The following is a 19,595-nucleotide window of genomic DNA, read 5'->3' as shown; positions in this document are numbered from 1 at the left end:
ATTCGATTCATCTAGAAATGGCAACACAAAAATGTATTTTGTCTATGAATTTATGTCTTTTATCTTCACCCCGCTCTCCCCGCTCCCGCCCCGCCCTGAGATTTTTCTGAGTGAGAGCCACCGAGGGCTGCTTTTTTTAAATAAATATTAGCAATATCCCTTGATAATTTAATATAACTGATTGTGTTGTGTTCGTCCGCTATGGACAAATGTGGGATTTGTCTTAAACCTGCCGTTGTGAGTATCTGTTTACTTAATTCATGCGTCGTCTCGAAATATATCGTCAATATTTTTTTGTTTTCTTTAGGAGATTGTTATAAAAATAACGTCCCTGGCCATTCCGACTGCTTTACTTTTCACAAAACACAATTTTTGTGATTGATTTCGGTGGAATATTGTAGTAACTGTAGGTAGAAATGAGAAAAAACTTGACATTCGAAACCTGCCCGCGTATTTTTTTTATTTTTTTTTGTCGGACGGTCTGTTTTTTTACGTCTGGCTCTGCGCTGTGTAAAAAACAACTATGATCCTTTTTTTATGTACTTGAATAGTGAACCTTGGCATATGCTGTAGGTATCACAGGCATATCTGATCAATAATAATAATAGCACTGCATTTAAACATAGTCTTGCACATAACAACTTTTTTGGTTTTATTTTATTAAGAAATGATGAAGACTATGACCACTAGACTTAAGTTTTATTACTATTTTATGTTTTATTTTATTGCAGTATATAAAAAAGAGTGATAGAAATATAAAAAATAAAGATCATAACATTACAGCTAGAATATTGTGTATGTTCCAGCAACTGTTTGAGACGGGAAAGGATGGCATCTATGCCTGCTTCAAATGCCAGCCGCTCGTGCCTGAAGTGACTATTGGAGAAAATGGCAACGACCAGACTGTGCCGCAGACCTCCACCAACAACACGGAAGAGGTGCTTATTTATAAAAACTTTTTTGTTACTGAAATAGTTATGGGTTAAATGTTGTCTACTGTTTTATATACCTAGTGCCTCTAAACAAGTCTCATGAAGTGATAAGACTTCAGGCGTTCTCAGGTGCATGTTGTAAAATTAGATCCAATAGAATGATAAGGGATAGTACACAATCTAAATAAAAATGACAAAAATATGTATAATTGAAAATATCACAAAAACGCTGTGTCTCTGTCTGATTAGGCATTTGTCAAAATACTATTAATTCCATAAACAAGAACTATGTTTATAGCATAAACAATAACTAACATTATACAATAAACCTCTTTACTAACACCACAGTTGTAGACTGCAGCACTGGTATCAAATCGTAACAATATGGCAATTAAATTTAAAATAACTCTATTTTACATTAATCAAGTCATATAGCTAAGCATCACTTATTGTCTACCTATATTAGAATAATGAGTAATTAGTATTTGAGTCCAGTGTTACAGCTGCATTTTTGCACCTTCCAGGAGGGAATTGAAACATCATTGTATTGTGGCCTGTGCCACAAGTCTTTTCAGAAGAATATGCAGTTACAGAATCATTTGCGCAACCACCGCGCCGAGAGACGCTTCATATGCACATACTGCAATAAAGGTGAGCTTTATTACTTACAACTAGATTTCAACTCAACTTCATACTTTACTGTGCCAGTGACATAGCTAACTTTGAATAAATAGCTGTACATACTATTATTAATCTATAATTCGTAGTATCGTATACATATAAATGTGTTTAAAGGGCACCTACTCAAAAAATCCCACAAACTTAAGTTTTATTTTATGTTCCACACCCATTTAAAAAGTTATAACATAGGTGATGAACAAACTCTTCACATAAACATTCATGGCCTTACTACAAAAACTTAAACACCTGTTTTACACTTGTCTAAAAAAATTGTGGCTGCAAAATGAACCATTTGTCAATATGTCATAATTTGAATTTTTTTTAGATAAGTCTTAAACTGCCGTTTAAAAGTTTTTATGGTAAGACGGTTATAATTTTAGTAAAGAGGCTGACAATTAGATTGGTTTCTCTCTGTCATATCGTGACGATAGAAGAATGTAAGTCGATAAAAATCCACTTGTCGTTTTTTGTTTTGCTCTCATCCTCGCGCTAAGTCGACAAAAAGACTGACACGATTAAATGTCGTTACGACCCACTGAGTATCGATAAGTTGTCTAAACTTAAGACTTTATTTATTTGCTGTAGGACGTCTTCTTTAACAAGTGAAAAATTAGGAGTCCAGATAATTGCAGTGTCTTTTAAATATCAAGCTGTAAGCTGCTAATAATATTGATATTTGAAGCAACTTTAAAATATTCCTAGTTTTACAGCATATCAATCGAAAAAAAATCTAGTAACATCAAACAATTATACAATTTATTTTTTATTGATAGAGGTTTTATTTTAATAAATATACTTTTTTGTAGCTTTCTCCCAGTCCAACAATTTGAGGGCGCATCTGCGTATCCACACTAATGAGAGACCCTTCAAGTGCTCCGAATGTGGGAAAGCCTTTACACAGGTATGTCTAAATTACTACATATTTTCTTAAATGCAATTGTATCAATCATTATTTTATTAAAAATAAAACATTGGATACGTAATCTTGAGTATCTTCCGTAAAATAACATCAAATATACAAGGTATTAAACTTGTGTGTTACGTCACTGTCTGTACGAAGCCGTGACGTCACATGCCCCTAGTAGTAGCCCACATAATAAAATAAAAATGTGTCCAGGAATAATCTAAAACATAGACTAGTTTTTTCTCAAATCCATAATTAGTATTCACCAATTATACCTCTATTATGATATTGTTATTTGATGGCAGGTTACGAATCTTAACAATCACGTTCGGTTGCACACTGGCGAGCGTCCCTTCGTCTGCCCGGAGCCCGGCTGTAGCAAGGCTTATGCTCAGGTAATAACAAGTAACTGCCTTTGAACTTCTAGTTAAATAAGTCAAGAATAAAATCATTTTCATTTGGTACAGCATCTTATAATAATGTCATTTTCATTTATCATTTTGATGTAAAAATATAATTAAAAGAAACTTACTTATAGAAAAGTCCCTTTTAAAGTTTCCTTACTGAAAGTAAGGAATTTTACTTTTTGTTAACTACCACATTGGGCATATAGGTTCCGTGCTCACCTCAATTAATTCACAAAACATTTCCCTGCTTAGGTGACGAATTTGAACCAGCATCGCAAGCGTCACCTGAACGGGCGGCCCGTGGAGTCCACGTACGACTGTACCGTCTGCGGAGAGCAGTTCCAACAGCGGAACCATATGTATTTGCACAGGTAAAGTTCACGTATTTATTTTATATAAGTAGTGTCGTTCTTGTCATTATTGTAAGTGTTAATGGTATGTTAAAAAAAAAAATATATACAACATGTAACTAAATTAACGGACATCCTGAAATTAGTTTGTTCAGAATCGTTTACTGAATCGATTTATATCATTTATAATATAGGTAATTTTTTATCCCAAAAATAATTAAAACTACGGAAATTATTGTCATATTAACTCTGTACAGTCAAAACAAATTCAAATAGACCGTAACTCAAAGCAATAAGATTTCGTGTATTGTCGGCTTTTTCCGTAGTTTCGTTATGATGTGTCGAGTCGAGCGGCGCGCGGCGCGATATTTGAGTGCGTAGTAGTATGACCAAAAAGTTCCCCAAGAATTGATATAACTAATTTAGTAAATAACTATGCATATACATGTTAAATTAAAAATCCAGTGTATGTATTGTGATTATAACATAATATTCTAATTGGAGTGTTTGAGGGTGTGCGTTAATTACGTTACATGTTGTATATATCGCTAAGGCGCTGTTATCATCCCTTTGTCATATTATTGGTTTGATGCCTTTGCGAACCTAGTAGAGCATTTCTTCAAACTTGACGTAGTCACGTCATTTCGCACGTAATATTCTTTTGGTCGTAATATATCTTCCACATTTTTATTCACCGTTCTGTATACATTATGCCCACACCATCCAACTCAGTGCTCATAATGTACTTACAGCTTTATATGATACTAGCGACCCGCCCTGCTTCTCACGTGTGCAATGCTGATACTAAATGCACTACATTATGTATATACATATATAAACATCCCTCTTCCATCATTTAAAGATTTCAGCATACATAGGGATATAGGGATACAGAAAGCTACTTTGTCTTATACTATGTAGTTAAATGTATGTGTTCTACAGACGCGAAGTACACGCGGAGCTGAAGAGTCCGGCCCGCAGTCCGCCAGCTCGCCTCTCCTGCGGCGTGTGCGGGCTATCCTGCGCCAGCGAGCGGCAGCTGCAGCGCCACGCCGCCACGCACGACGCGCCGCGCTCCGACGCGGCATATGTCTGCGTGTTCTCCTCCTGCGGCAAGCGCCTCGCGTCCGCCAGCGAGCATACTGAGCATCTGCTGAGGGAACATCAGCTCCGCGTGCTCAGTCATGCCACGCGACACCCGCCAAGACGGGGACGACCGCCCAAGGTATGATAAACAAATATGACATAGCTCAATACATTTATTAGGGACTTGAAGGTTGGGTTCTTTTAAAGACCAGGCAGTCCAGGTCAGGACGTCCATCTCGATAGCTATGGATCCCAGTGGGGCACGTTCTAGGATAGATCGGCAGACATTAATAGTTTGTTCCAATCTGACCCCCTCTTTACTCTCGCCAATCGAACCTAGTATTACGAACTATTTTAACGGAATGTATGTTAAGTAAAATGTGCGTTGATTGTTTTTGAAAATTCTAAATATATGTAACTTTTTATTAACTATAAAACTGTTTATTTTCAGATACTGAAAGATCCCTTGGAAATAAAAGAAGAAGATTACCATGAAGTACGTAAATTATTATATTCTTATAATAATCTTACTCAAAAATCGATAACACATAATAACTCAACATTCCCTTTACAGGTAAAGATCACGAAATCCCAGCCACAATACTTGCCGAAGCTGAAAGTGCAGAGTTTATTCCAGTGAGTTAGAAGTAACAGTACATTGTTGTTAGCGCGCAGCATGCAGGCGGTGCTGCGGCGTCTGCGCAGACACACGGGGACACAGAAAAACCAACTACCACAAACTAAATCTTACTTTACCTCGTAAGCAATAAAGTGCATATTTCGATAACTACTCGTGTCGTATGCTGTGCCAGTCTGCGCAGACCTTAGTTTTATTATTATGATTATAACATGTCGGGACATTGTTGTATTTCTATACTTTAGGGCCAACTAGTTAAGTCAAATTTATGCTTTGTACTTACACTTTACTTTTATGCTTTGTTTTATTGCAGATTTTAAATATAAGAATACCAATACATACCAATATTGAATTTATGTGTATCAGAGATAATAGCGGATCTACATGTCTTTCTTTAAGCTATAAATATCTATATGTGAAATAAATGCGTATGAAGTATAATTTTGTGACATCGTAGTTTCGAGAAATATTTTACAAGTACAGCGAAGTAGTGATAGTACGATTATTTTTCGCGCGACAAGATTCTCAATGAAAAAAGTTTCTTTGAATATGAAATTAATAGAAATTAATAAAAGTCTACATTTATGATTGTAATAATATTAAGTGATAATAAATAAGTGCAATTTACTGTAACAAGTTAATATTATTGTTACATTAGCGTAAGCATTAACTTTCGATATTTTATTTTTGTCTCCAGCCGTAGTTTGTAAGTCATGTCGGGATATACATAGTTTATTTCAGAAATATATATAATGCGATACATTTATATTCTCCTTATATAAGAAAATCAAATACATAGCATATCACGTTTATAAATTATTTACTTTGCTTTTATATACTTTTATTACGAAGACTGTGAAAGGAATTTAAATTTTTTGACGTCATTATATTTTTCTGCAACGAATTTCAAGGCGTAAACAAGTATTTTTCCAGTATTATAAATTATATACTTTGTTCGAAATTTCGTAGTAGTTTCGAAAGTCGTGGTGGCCTAGTGGGTAAAGGACCAACCTCAAGTATGAGGGCGCGGGGTCGATCCCAGGTCAGGCAAGTACCAATGCAACTTTTCTAAGTTTGTATGTACTTTCTAAGTATATCTTAGACACCATTGACTGTGTTTCGGATGGCACGTTAAACTGTAGGTCCCGGCTGTCAGTGAACATCCTTGGCAGTCGTTACGGGTAGTCAGAAGCCAGAAAGTCTGACACCAGTCTAACCAAGGGGTATCGGGTTGCCCGGGTTACTGGGTTGAGGAGGTCAGATAGGCAGTCGCTTCTTGTAAAGCACTGGTACTCAGCTGAATCCGGTTAGACTGGAAGCCGACCCCAACGTGATTGGGAAAAGGCTCGGAGGATGATGACTTTGTTCGAAATTTCGGTTTAAGCATAAATTATGATGGTTTACATATTGTTTTGTAATTGCACCCTTTACTGTGACACTGTTTGTTGGATATGATAAGTTTGTAGAAATTAAGTGAGAATTGTTTTAAAGAGTTGTAGTTCGAAATTATTTCCCGATAAGCGTATGGCAGCCATAGCGTTAAACCGAGGATATGTTGAACAACAAAGCAATTAGTGCAATAAGTAAACATAGTTTAGAAGCAAATATTTTACCACAGACTAAGTTGCGGTCAATAGATATTTACACATTACACCACGGAGGTCGAGGTCATGAGATTTCCTCGCTAGCTATGGTAGAGATAAGCTTATCGTAGATTGTCATATGTACGATTTCAATAACTTATGTATCGATTTCCAGTACTGCCCGAAAATACACTAAAGCAATGAAAACAACATTTGCCAAACTCAATAGTACATACTATAGGAGTCTTCTGCGAGATTAATTCTGTACAAAAGTGAAAACTAGCTTGGTTTTATTATAAAACAAGTTTTTTTTTAAAGAAATTAGTAGCCAATATATATCTTTTTTGATACTTGTGATTTCAGTTTTGCATTTTTTTTTTCAAATCTACTGCGTGTTATATTTTATGTGTCAGTACATAAGTTATTGTAAACGTCAGATAGAGATATAATTGCGATAGGATAAGGTGCAAATGTTCCTATGAGTGTGTCAGAGTGTCGGTTCGATTATTGTCGATGGATATAAATATGCCGCGTGTTCTATAGTCGACCATTTCAATATTTTTAGCCTTGTTAAGTGTCAGCATGTCGGAGATTTTTCTATTAACATACAAATAATTACGATAATAAAATATGCAACCGTATTTATGTCTTTTATTTTAATAATCATACAATTTCCTCAGACAGGTCGGGTACAGGATGTTGCTCGAGTTATTTCAATTGAATTTGAAATGTGTGTCCCGAACAAATTATATATTTCAAATCGCACCTAATTCCATATATGTAATTGCAATTCAGTGAAATAAAATTCTTAAGAAAAATCTTTAAGATTTTACAAGTCCTACATGTGTCGACCTTATGATACCACCACTCAATTAGTTGATGAACATAGATTTATCCTACGTCTGACGAATACTATATTAAAAACCGCCTCAAAATCAATTCAGCCAAATGAGAGATAGACAATCGCGCACAAACATACATACAGAGGAAATTGAGAACCTATTTTTTAAGTCGTTTAAAAATTGTCCAGAATATTTCTTACCCTATTGAAGATCCAAATACGGACTACGTTACACCTCAATACAGGTACAGGTAGCTGAAATATAAAAATATGATAAAATAAGAAGTATAAAACTTGCGTTTTGCGTAATTGCATAAACCCAGTCTTGCCTCGATTCAGCCTCTCTTTACCGTTTATTTGTTGCATTCTGTTTGAGTGCACGCTCTGAACACGTCATTCTGTGCAGCAAAGTGATCGAAAGCGGTCAACTTCAAACTTAGCATTTAAGGTAAGGCAATTTTACTTGCGTACCTATAGGGAGTTAAATCGAGTTTCAACATTTTCGTGGATTATTCGTGTGCTTAGTTGCATTTCTATTATTTTGATACAAAAATACGATTCACATCCAGTTATTTACCATTCACAGGATTGTTGTTTATTTATAAGACAAGACTGTGGATGTAAGATAATATTATAGTCATCTAGATTCAAGTTTGGTCGGGGCTATTTCTGAACATTCTTGAGCCCTGTGTAATAACTGCATTCTTGTCAGGATTGGGCTTGTAATAAAGGATTGTGTTTATGTGATTGCTATTGTATTTGTTATGCGTTGGCAGGAGACCATCAGTTCTAAAATAGAAGTACCTGATTCTGTGAACTCATTAAGGCATAACTGTTCAATTTATCTGTATGACCTTGATTACTGGAACTACTGAAGGAAAAGACAATTGGCAATAACCTTCGAATTAGTCAGGGCGACCGGCGACTATGTACATTTTGTATAATTACCTACTAGTACTTTGTCATTCAATTAATATGAATTTCATTCATAATACAATACTTAGCAAAATAGGAATACCTAGGCCTAAGGCTTTCGTTTATCGACGACATAAAAGTAATTAAAAAAAAAACAACTGTTAACTATGAATTTCACGCTCTATTTTCAGTAGTTAAAAACAGTTATTTTACGAAAAAACGTACGTTAACGTTGTCGGTCGAAATGGGCTTAAAAGAGATAGCAAAATTATGTCTTTCACAGTGAGATACTACTTACAGGCTTTTATTAAAATTAAGATCAATAACTAAACACCCCTACTAGCAACAACAATCAACATGGATCGCTGGGTGGGCAAGACAGCCGTGGTGACGGGCGCGAGCTCAGGCATCGGCGCCGCCATCTGCGTGGAGCTGGCCAACGCTGGCATCAACGTCGTCGGCGTCGCCAGGAGGACAGGACCAATCGAAGTGAGTACATTCATTCCAAGGAGTTTTTATACAACAAGGCAGGTATTTTCTCAGAATATGAAAAAAACTAAGTATTCTATACTAAGTATATGTCTCTATTCAATGCAGGTAATTCTTATTGATTAATTAACTTTAAATTCATGTAAGTTATCGGCAAGTATGTTAAAATGATCTTGGTATTGGTATGTAGGAGAATTAACGTTATGTAGAGCTTACATAATAACCGACTGCCGAGAAACGGTTCGTTGAATCTATTGTATCTGCTGAGTTTCACTTTTTATCTATTTAGCTGACTAGCTGTATACCCACATAAGAGTTCTTCATGAAATGTAAAGAAATTAATACACGTTTCACATAGCTTGATCTTTCTCTCTTATTAATAAAATAAACATGGAGTAGTTAAAACGGGAATAAAAAAGGAAGAAAAGAAAGTAAGGTATTATGTCCTCTAATGTTGTCGTGTCTATTAACAGGAGTTAAAGGCACAAGTCAAAGGCAAGGGCTCCATCACAGCTCGGCAATGCGACGTGTCCAGCCCGGAGGCTGTGGCGGCGACCTTCAAGTGGATCGACGACAACCTTGGCTGCGTCCACATCATGATCAACAACGCGGGGATATTCACACAAGGAGGAATCACTGGTGAGTTTCATAATGATTGTAGGTAATTTTGCGTAGACATGAGGCTCAATAAGTTAATGCTTCGGAACCATTGACGCGCGGGACCTAAATAATGTTACGAAAAACCATTCTAACCTGGAAACCCAGGCCAGCATAGGTTGAAAATTGATAAGACTCATTTATCACTTAAATAATGCTAAAAGTCAGTCTAATTAGAATTATTATCTTTATCTCTTATTACCCCCATTATGTTTACCTCAGAGATTCAATCTAGTGTAATTAAATGCAATTAAAGGATATGCTTAGCTTGTATTATGCAAATAGGTTCGTTTACTTACCCTTCATTTGTTCTAGACGTTGGCGGCGACATGATAAGCGAGAAGGACATAATGTCGGTCATTGACATCAACTTGAAGGGACCCATACTGTGCTCGAGACACGCCATCGCTTCTATGACGAGAAATAACTTCGACGGACACATTGTTAACATCAACAGGTATGCAACTTTAACTTTTACTTCAATTATCAGGAAATTATATTATTATATTCAATCTTTTGCCTAATACTTACGAAGTAACTAATACCTTATCTCTTTTAGTAGGTATATTTTTGTGAAGAGAATAAGAAGTATATCCTTCCTAAAGGGAGCAGTGTCCTTATGACCTAACATGACATTCATGACTAATTAATTCACGTACCTCGATAACGATTAAGTGCCAATCAAATATAAGCGTGTGAACTTCTTATTTATATGTATCTGGCAGTAAGAGTTAGTTTACTGATAAGATATTAATGGATGGTATCTTCAGGTACATGCCTACCACTAACTATGTTTCTGTCGAAGTGATTCTAATTTTCTCAGCTCGCCCAAGCAGAGAAAAAAATCATTTGCCTAATATGCGTTTATGTCTTTTATTAAGGAATCACTAATATTTGTTAAAGTTTGCAGTTACACTACCATTGGTACATTTTTATGACTTTTTGATTCGTCCCTCTGTTATCGAGTAAATACACATTTTACCAGTCTCAACACCCAATTACGTTACGTATATAAAACCAATTTCATTGAAATCGTTGAGTCATTCACCCGACACCTCAATTTGCACACATCGTGCAAAAAACATAGCGTGATAATACCGCATTTGTATTGCAGTATCGCGGGCCACTACGTGCCGTGGTCGTCCAAGTTCAACGTGTACGCGAGCAGCAAGTACGGCCTCACCGGGTTTTCCGCCTCGCTGCTCAACGAGCTGGCTGACCATAAGAACAGGATCAAAGTTACTGTGAGTTTGTGTATCAGTGTATTTTTTGGCTAACTGTTTAATTTGTTTATTGCTAGTCTGGCAGTAAGGACACTACTAAATCTGCGGGATTGTTCGAAAGAGTTACGGCGGCCCTGGTACAATAACGGCTTCAGAAGGAACATGACGGTTTTAGTCAGTCTGACACTCCCTCACGCTGCTAACCCACACCGATATCACAATCACAGCGACAGCCGGGGTCATTTGCTGATATTTTTTTTTTATTTTGGCTTTGACAGACAAGTTATGTTTATGGGAGGGAGTCGTTAAAAGGCATCTTTGCGCCGTTAAGCCTTTTATGCATTCCTTGAGTAAAACATAATTCGCGACATTGTTTCTCAGGTGTAGCTATGTTTCTCTTTTTTGAAATCTGATGATGAATGTATTCTCCATAACAACAGGGTACAGAATTTTGCGAGAAGTTTTCACAGCAGTGTTAGTAAACAAATGCTGCTTCCTCTAACAATATCACTTTTCCTCAGAGCGTGTCCCCGGGGCTGGTGCGGACGGCGATGACGGTGGCTGCGGACGACAGTGAGATGCCCGCACTGACTCCCAAGGACGTCGCCGATGCTGTACTCTATGTCATCTCTACCCCGCCAACAGTAAACGTAAGTATTTTAGCGAAGTATATACTTGTAGCGGTATGTGTTTATGAAGATTTTCTTATTACAGTCACGCTCTTTTCAAACCGCAAACGTTCAATGTTGTTTTTAGTTAATTACTACATTGAACGGAATGGCTTTGCTACACGGTCCGCAATATATATATATGTCGGAGGCGAACATCAAGGATGGCACTATCGTCCGACATCAGGTAGGGTAATCGAGCAAAGAGATAACTCAAAGAAACTCAAAACTCAAACAAACTAAAAACTCAAACGTTTATTCAAATTAGTCAGAACAAAAGACAGCCCCCAAAACGCCCGCCCTTCGCCACTTCCTATGTGTTTTGGCTTGGGGAGAAGAAGTGGCGGAACAAACTCCCCAGCAACACATGTCTGTCTGTTAGGTTAAAAGAACCTTTACACTTTAATTTCAAAAGACACTTTACACACTTTACAATATGGATGTACAACAGTACTACAACACTAGGCAATAACACTAGACGTGACGTAGGCAGTTTCGAGATGTGCGCAGCACGACGACTCGACCAAGACTGAGCTCCGCGGACGCCACGCCGACCACCACTACTCTGCCAAGCGCGCCAAAATGTTGTTTCTCCGGAAACGCCACCAGAGGGCGCGCTTGCGTGACGTTTAGTGTCCGTACTATTGACAGTCTCCGACACGGCCATCCTGCGTAGACCCACGTCCTCGTGGGTTAATCTGCAACAACACAAACACAGCACAGTATGCACAGTACAACCTCGGCCACTCCTGACCACTATGTAGCACACTGAACAAAAGTCACACAGATCTATCTGAACCACAGAACCACATAGGGTCATAATTACGCTCACATTATTAATATCGCTCACACTTGAATGCCACACAGGCTACCAACTGCCACACAGGCTCCTAGCTGCCACACAGGCTCCTAGCTGCCACACAGGCTCCTAGCTGCCACACAGGCTCCTAGCTGCCACACAGGCTCCTAGCTGCCACACAGGCTCCTAGCTGCCACACAGGCTCCTAGCTGCCACACAGGCTCCTAGCTGCCACACAGGCTCCTAGCTGCCACACAGGCTCCTAGCTGCCACACAGGCTCCTAGCTGCCACACAGGCTCCTAGCTGCCACACAGGCTCCTAGCTGCCACACAGGCCAGTCATTGTCAAGTTTGTCTGATCAATCTAAACATTTTCAGTGCAATAGAATGCTTTCACCTTGTGCGATGACATGCGATGTCCTGGCCTGCCGCAACTCATACGGCCTCCACGACAAATCCGGGGGAGGATGACGCTCCAAACAGCATCTGCAGCGCACCTCGCCCGCCGCTTGACTAGTGGACCTCGTCCTGTTCTCCAGGCTCGGTTCACCTTAGATGTTATCTGTTAAGTCAGAAATGGAAAGTGCTTAGGCATCAAATATTGACAACATATGGGTAAGCAACAAACCTTCTCGATGGTAAGACCTAAACATGTTATGGGTTTTAAGAATAGCAATCACCATTTAAATGAAGAAACTAGTTACATTAAATTTTAAGCACGAAATCAAAGAAAGATCGAATTGCTAGTCAGACTGAACTTGTAAATTACAAAATCATTACAGCTACGGTTGTCATTCACATCAACGCCTTCTACTCGATAGGCTTCACAAAACCGTCGTGTCCCTTAGCCGAGCTCTCAGCCCATCCTGGCCTCCTAGGGACCACAACCACAACCACAGTGACATGACACCAACTGTACCACAGATGTATACGGGTCTCTTCCTGGTCACCCCGATGCCGTCACACAGGCCAACGAGTCTCTTCCAGGTCACCCCGATACCCAGCATAGGTACAGCTTAACACAATAAAAACAACAGTACCGCAGACTTTACACAGGTCTCTTCTTGGTCACCCCGATGCCATCACACAGGCCAACGGGTCTTTTCCAAGTCACCCCGGTCTCCATCATTGGTACAACTTAGCGCAACGAAATTACAGAGTTGGTGAACGTAACACTTTACCAAAAATCTATCGTCTGATGCACAATTCAATCAAATGACGCAGAAACTGAAATATTCTAACTTTAGGATATTGATGAGATCAGGTAACTAATAATTTTCAACTCTGGGATCACACCTAGGTTCACGGATTCTGATTCTGATGATCTACGATTCCACTAATTAATGAGCACTTCCACTAAACAACGAGACTGAAACTGCTTCAAGTTTAAAAATGTCGTAAGACAAATAACCTCAACATAAAGCAAAAATGGCTCGGTCTCACCGGGTTTTCACTCAACACCTCAACGCGCATGACGATGCGCACATCGCTATGGCGCGCAGTACAGCAAGGCTTTCGCGGACGTGAAGCCACGTAGATGCACGAGCACCAACACTCCGACCTTACGATGACACGTCAGGCTCCTGGCAGCTGGGATGCTCCGCAGTAATTTTGTCGCCAGATTGCACAATAACCACCGTCATTGTTGAAACATGAAAATGAGAAGATAAATCGGTTAATTTTCTAGCGTACCTTCAATAACTAATTTGACATGTCACAATGGAAATCGATACCATTACCATAACCGTGGTTACTATAACCTCCATATCAAAATTCTGATGTTCCCCTATTTTCTTGCATCCAGAAAGTTTGTTTTCACGTGGCGAATTCTCTCGAAACTAATGCACCATCGGCCGCCACACATCACTCCAAACGAGCACATCACTTTTTCACTTTTTGAACACGTGGGCATGGCAACCCTTAACACATGTGGGCATTCGGATTACATCCCACTTCTGATGTCGGAGGCGAACATCAAGGATGGCACTATCGTCCGACATCAGGTAGGGTAATCGAGCAAAGAGATAACTCAAAGAAACTCAAAACTCAAACAAACTAAAAACTCAAACGTTTATTCAAATTAGTCAGAACAAAAGACAGCCCCCAAAACGCCCGCCCTTCGCCACTTCCTATGTGTTTTGGCTTGGGGAGAAGAAGTGGCGGAACAAACTCCCCAGCAACACATGTCTGTCTGTTAGGTTAAAAGAACCTTTACACTTTAATTTCAAAAGACACTTTACACACTTTACAATATGGATGTACAACAGTACTACAACACTAGGCAATAACACTAGACGTGACGTAGGCAGTTTCGAGATGTGCGCAGCACGACGACTCGACCAAGACTGAGCTCCGCGGACGCCACGCCGACCACCACTACTCTGCCAAGCGCGCCAAAATGTTGTTTCTCCGGAAACGCCACCAGAGGGCGCGCTTGCGTGACGTTTAGTGTCCGTACTATTGACAGTCTCCGACATATATTACCGTACTTAAATGACGTTTTTTTTTATTGTAAATATTTACAATAAAAAAAAGTCAATTAAGTACCTACAGTTTTATTTTGAACTGTAAATATATTGTTTTGTTCATTATGAATGAGGCGTAAATAAACTAGTTTTTTGAGATGTTTTTATATGGTGAGGTGAGGCGATATAGTGTAGGTACTGATTTTTTTTCATTTCTTTTCAGATAAACGAGCTCACAATAACACCAGTGACTGAAAGGAGGTTGTAATTAAAAGAACTACTTTATTGACTACAACATTTTGGCACAACACTATACACTAAGTTAAGGAGACTACACGGAGGCATTTGAGAAGGAGGACGAGGCGAGGCCCAGCATGCTGGTGCCGAACTGCAGCAGTGCTCGGAGGACGTCCATCTTCAGGGTCCACAGCGGTGACGTGGAAGACTGTGACGAGTGTGAGGACTGCGACTGCACAAAAATACATTTTATTAACATTAAGTTAAGTATTAATAAAATTAATAAATATCGTTGTCGTTATTATAATAAATAATATATTCTTTTTTAAAATATAATAAGTAACTTGTGCCGTTTTCACGTCGTAAAAGGTGCTTTTATGAAGATTTTTTTTTAACTCACCCAATTATGTACGTATCTGTAATTAAAGTCAATAAATCGATACAGGTATTAAATATTTTCTTTTATTTATTATTTAACATCATATAAAAAAATTGTACCCAAAGAGATACAAATATATTCTAGAAGGCATTGCATTAAGTATGCAAATAAACACTGCAGTTTATTGAATAAGATAGGCTTCACACAACGAAGGCCAACGTGTGACCAATTGCGTCGAGAAGTTTATTTATCATAAATAACTATGGTACGTGAGCATCGTTTAAAACATTCAGGTACGCTAGTATGTGGGACATATAATTACATTTATATAAATAACTGCTCTTAACTGAACCCATATTTCGACTGGCCCAGAGCAAGGCAGAGCATATTGAATCAATAAAATAATTTAATCTTATTTATTCCATTTACAAAGTCTTTAAAACACAGTTCTTTGAGACTCTATCTCCAACCGCCAGAGCTGGTCTTGGACATATCTCCAAGTAGCCCCATAATCAGACTTGCGAAGAAACCAACGGAGTCAGCCATCTTCATTCCATTCTGTTCATCAGAGCCAGATGCGTCCGGATCTCCACCCTACGGCAAATAAAAAGGTCCAATAAATAGGAAATGATCGAGATTTCGGGATCGAATAAATATATTTCGGTATATTAATAGGTCTTACCGCGCTCGTTCCTTTTACTAACGTGGATATAAACTTCCCAAAGAATTCACCATTATTTTTCTGGAATGCAATAAAACCACGTAGTGAAGATTATGATCCAAATTGAAAATACTATAGGACAAAGGGAAAGTTATAGCATACCGCTCCTCCTCCAGTTATGGTGTCAAGAGATGTCAGCAGATAACTTCCAATGATTTCTCCCGGATTCTGTGTGCCATCAGACTTGAAGAAAACACGTTTATTAGTATAGGTCATAATTACATATTTGAGTTAATAATTACGATTTGTTGCTTCATTTTCCATACTTACCAATAAACCAACGAACAGTCCTAAGGCAGTTGCTACAATGGCGTTAATATCAACACCATCTCCCTGAAAATATTTTCATTATTTAGTTATTCTTAACGGTAAACAAGTCTCATTGTTCTATACCTACAGAATTTTTGTATAACTTACGCTCAAGTTGGCGACTATTCCACCCACTGTTGCCAGTAGAGTTCCCAAATCCGAATCACCATCCTGGTAAAAAAAAATACAATATTCAATGAGGTATTCTCAGGCCATGTATCGAAGTTTAACAATGTGTCTGTGTTCATACTTACGCCACTCAGTCCAGCAAGAAGGCCTAAAATACCACCTCCTTGTCCATCCCCGCCCGGTGGTTCATCGTAATCGGAATCATTATCGTCATCATCATCATCATCACCATTACCGTTGGATTCCGAGTCTTGTTTAGAATTTCCATTTCCATTCTCTTTGCTTTCCTTCTCAACGCTCTCCCCACCTCCATTATCTTCTTCCGAGTCTCCCGAATCACTGCCATTGCTGTCATCATCATCAGTCTCATCAATCTCTTGCTTTTGAAAAGGAGGAGGTTTCAAATCTGCTGTATAGTCGATATCTATCACGTTGTCGGCAATGTCTTGCCGTCTCTGTATCACACGTATTTGACTCTTGTTGATAAGTATCAGGTCTTTTATTAACTGCTTTAATATTTTGTTGTTGTTTTTAACCTAAAAGTTAACTTCAAGTCAATTAATTTTATTCATCAGGATAAAACTTGAGCATTCCAAAGTGCAATATAAATCAGACTTACCCCTTTTGTGCGAAGTGCTTCAGTGCAAAGTTCCATAAGAGAGTGCATCACAAATGAAAGGTAAAAAGCCTTGACAGTGCTCGCGTGAACCATTGCGTGAAGTGCAAGAATGCAGTTATGCGGCGCGAGCATAATAACACGACGAATAAGTACAAGTATACGAATCGTGTTTTGTATAACTAGCTACATAATTTTTATATCTACAAGTAAAAGCTCACTCAATAGGTATAAAGTACCTATGTGCAACATGTCATGGAGAAAAGCCGTCTCGTATTAACTGTGGAGTGCAAAGTGTAACAAAATAAATGGCAGAGAAAATTCGTGAGCAACCGCATTACCGAACCAATTTTAACAAGCCTTATTCCCAGTTAATACAAGACTTACGTTGTTTCCTCCGGAGCCCGAGGCTGGGAACAGCGCGGTGGCCAAGTTCAGCAGACTAAATATATTGCTGCCACCGGAGGAAGGTGGCGAGCTCTGTGTGTCGAAGTCATCATCATCATCATCCTCAACACTCTTGTCTGCGTCTATGGACGTCGGGGTAGCTGAGGATGGCTTCGAATCGGGCGATGACTGTTCGCTGACTTCTTTCTGAAAAGCAAATTTTCTTTAAAATCTAGTTTTGCAGTAGGGTTCACCGTTTAGAAGAAAGGCTCTACACTAGATAATTGAATAAAAAAAAATTCCAAGACTGATTTCAATTTTGTGATGAACTGACTTTTATACTCCCAGATTAGAAACGATAGCTACGAGGAGTTCTTTACGTAGTGATTTTATATTTAAGTACCACACATCTCTTGACTTGTTATCAAACCCGGTTTATGCAGTTGAGTAACTAGACTTCCCTTAGACTTAGACAAGCGATGCAATAGGGCTGCTTAGTGGATTGAAAACGTATTAAAGACGGCGTTGTTATAGAATATTTCTAAGGTACTCACAGATTTTGAAGCAGCAGCAGCAGCTGTAGATATTTCCTTTGAGTCTAGCTTGTTATCAGCCAGTCCTCTCCTCTGACGGAGTCCACCGGTCGGCACACAGAATGCGTGAGCCAACAGGGAGAGAGTCAGGAACATCGCAAGACTACGACCGCGCGCCATTGTCACTCACTAGGAACACTGCAAACACTGCACCGACGTAACCAACTAAATAATGTTACTCACAATTAAATGGCCCTTTTATTGACGAACAAGAATGTTGCGAAACTAGTTATAATTCATAATTAATGGATCCCTCATTTGTGAAATTAATAAGTTTCCATGCTAATGAGCAATTTGATTTAAGTAGGTTCACTTGCACATTTTTAAGAAACAAAATCAATTTAACTGCAATATTTTAGTAATAGGCAAATAGTGAACACTGGAATGACTAGATCAGGCAGCAACCGAGTGGGTGTCCGTTGAAAACACGTTATCTATTTAAGGGACAAGTTAAAATTGTAAGCACTAGTCTCAAATGATATGAATTTATAAAATTACCGGTGAGCAAAAATTTTTCGTGTCGGGATTGACCCAGTTAAGCAGCGCTGCGAGGCAGATTAGGCTGTATATCAGATTTGTAGTAAATATCCAAACAATTTCACTAGACCCTAGAACTAAGTAGGTACGTGTACTAGTAATAGTAAAATGATGAGACTGTACCTTTATGACTAGAAGTGTTCAAATCCGAAAACATTTGCCTATTGGTTCATATTTCGCCGCATGGAATAACTTATAACAAAACTGTGTTCCTGTCACAACTATACAGGTTGATTCATTTTGTATGTGCCAACAAATGACCAGTTTTAGTAAGCCCCGTAATCTTTAATTTATTTGTATAAACACAAATACATGCATACTTATGCTTAGCCAGGCCTTAATGCATACATGTTTCCGAAGTACAAGACACTGAAATAAACACATGGATTCTATTGAAGTTCTTCAGTACACTCTGCAAAGGACTGGACTGTAGCATGTGTATTTACAAGTGTAGTAAAACGCATCTAATACTTATTGATATAATAATCTGTTAGATAGACATACGCATCAACTTTGTTCTACTTGCATTATGAGAATAATCTACCCAGTGAATCTCAAGAGATTTCTGATCAGCCTGTAGACAGAGGCGTGGTGTCGTCCAGTGGAAGGTCGGTCGAACATCGACATTACCGCTGCGCTTGCGCCACTCGAGTTGCCAAACCATGCGACTTCCCCCGCCTCGACGTAAACATACGCCATACGTGACACTTCCTCGCATCTCGTATCCGCTGTGGTGTGTTCTTAGCATTGCGACAAACATGGTAATGGAATATAATCTATGTTATTTTACACATGTTAGATTGCTTAAGGACCTTAGCTAAGGCTCTATATTTTTCTATGCCTTTATAGCCTGACTATTTGCTCATAATATACAGACTGAAAAGGGAGGGTGTTCTCAATTCTACTGTTTCTGTTTCTACATCATTATTTAATGCTCGGTTAATCGTTCCATTGAATTTCGGTTTAATGGTGGGTCAAGCAGCCCAGCTCTGGCAAAAAGCATAGCTCCAAAACGATTAATGGTATCAAATAAAAACAAATAAACGAATA

At 38.6% G+C, this 19,595-nt stretch overlaps 3 protein-coding genes across 6 annotated transcripts; 2 read left to right on the top strand and 1 right to left on the bottom strand.

Moving 5' to 3' along the window:
- Positions 1 to 44: 44 nt before the first annotated feature.
- LOC110370905 (gastrula zinc finger protein XlCGF8.2DB) lies at positions 45 to 7,221 on the top strand. Of its 4 annotated transcripts, none has more exons than XM_021326914.3 (9): positions 45 to 237; positions 807 to 938; positions 1,511 to 1,583; positions 2,420 to 2,514; positions 2,823 to 2,912; positions 3,177 to 3,295; positions 4,217 to 4,499; positions 4,812 to 4,856; positions 4,935 to 7,221. In XM_021326914.3, the coding sequence occupies exons 1-9, from the start codon at positions 202 to 204 to the stop codon at positions 4,998 to 5,000; spliced, it is 939 nt and encodes a 312-aa protein (XP_021182589.3). In that variant the 5' UTR covers positions 45 to 201; the 3' UTR covers positions 5,001 to 7,221. The 4 variants fall into 4 exon arrangements, with proteins under 4 accessions (XP_021182589.3, XP_021182588.3, XP_021182587.3 ...); XM_021326913.3 differs by having other exon boundaries at positions 1,508 to 1,583; XM_021326912.3 differs by having other exon boundaries at positions 1,499 to 1,583.
- Positions 7,222 to 7,773: 552 nt separating this feature from the next.
- On the top strand, positions 7,774 to 15,117 carry LOC110370909 (farnesol dehydrogenase). The gene is made up of 7 exons (XM_064040309.1): positions 7,774 to 7,869; positions 8,680 to 8,825; positions 9,299 to 9,464; positions 9,798 to 9,939; positions 10,597 to 10,726; positions 11,227 to 11,355; positions 14,861 to 15,117. The coding sequence occupies exons 2-7, from the start codon at positions 8,694 to 8,696 to the stop codon at positions 14,903 to 14,905; spliced, it is 744 nt and encodes a 247-aa protein (XP_063896379.1). The 5' UTR covers positions 7,774 to 7,869; positions 8,680 to 8,693; the 3' UTR covers positions 14,906 to 15,117.
- On the bottom strand, positions 14,969 to 18,184 carry LOC110370908 (uncharacterized). Its single transcript, XM_064040595.1, has 3 exons — positions 17,970 to 18,184; positions 17,416 to 17,622; positions 14,969 to 15,100 (listed from the first exon to the last, which is right to left on the bottom strand). Exons 1-3 carry the CDS (start codon positions 18,126 to 18,128, stop codon positions 14,969 to 14,971), a joined length of 498 nt encoding a protein of 165 aa, XP_063896665.1. The 5' UTR covers positions 18,129 to 18,184.
- Positions 18,185 to 19,595: the final 1,411 nt, after the last annotated feature.

The sequence above is a fragment of the Helicoverpa armigera genome, chromosome 22 (assembly GCF_030705265.1).
Source record: "Helicoverpa armigera isolate CAAS_96S chromosome 22, ASM3070526v1, whole genome shotgun sequence".
Classification (NCBI taxonomy): Eukaryota; Metazoa; Arthropoda; class Insecta; order Lepidoptera; family Noctuidae; genus Helicoverpa; species Helicoverpa armigera.
Note: the sequence above shows the minus strand (reverse complement) of the source record. Positions and strands in the feature narration are given on the sequence as shown.

Coding starts and splice junctions, on each gene's coding strand:
- LOC110370905 (XM_021326911.3), top strand. CDS start 202: ATGGACAAATGTGGGATTTGTCTTAAACCTGCCGTT. Junction 939..1,456: donor CCACCAACAACACGGAAGAG/GTGCTTATTTAT, acceptor TGCACCTTCCAG/GAGGGAATTGAAACATCATT. Junction 2,515..2,822: donor GTGGGAAAGCCTTTACACAG/GTATGTCTAAAT, acceptor ATTTGATGGCAG/GTTACGAATCTTAACAATCA.
- LOC110370909 (XM_064040309.1), top strand. CDS start 8,694: ATGGATCGCTGGGTGGGCAAGACAGCCGTGGTGACGGGCGCGAGCTCA. Junction 8,826..9,298: donor GGAGGACAGGACCAATCGAA/GTGAGTACATTC, acceptor GTCTATTAACAG/GAGTTAAAGGCACAAGTCAA. Junction 10,727..11,226: donor AGAACAGGATCAAAGTTACT/GTGAGTTTGTGT, acceptor ACTTTTCCTCAG/AGCGTGTCCCCGGGGCTGGT.
- LOC110370908 (XM_064040595.1), bottom strand. CDS start 18,128: ATGGCGCGCGGTCGTAGTCTTGCGATGTTCCTGACTCTCTCCCTGTTG. Junction 17,623..17,969: donor CTGCTGCTGCTTCAAAATCT/GTGAGTACCTTA, acceptor TTTGCTTTTCAG/AAAGAAGTCAGCGAACAGTC. Junction 15,101..17,415: donor CGGGCTCCGGAGGAAACAAC/GTAAGTCTTGTA, acceptor GTGCAGTCGCAG/TCCTCACACTCGTCACAGTC.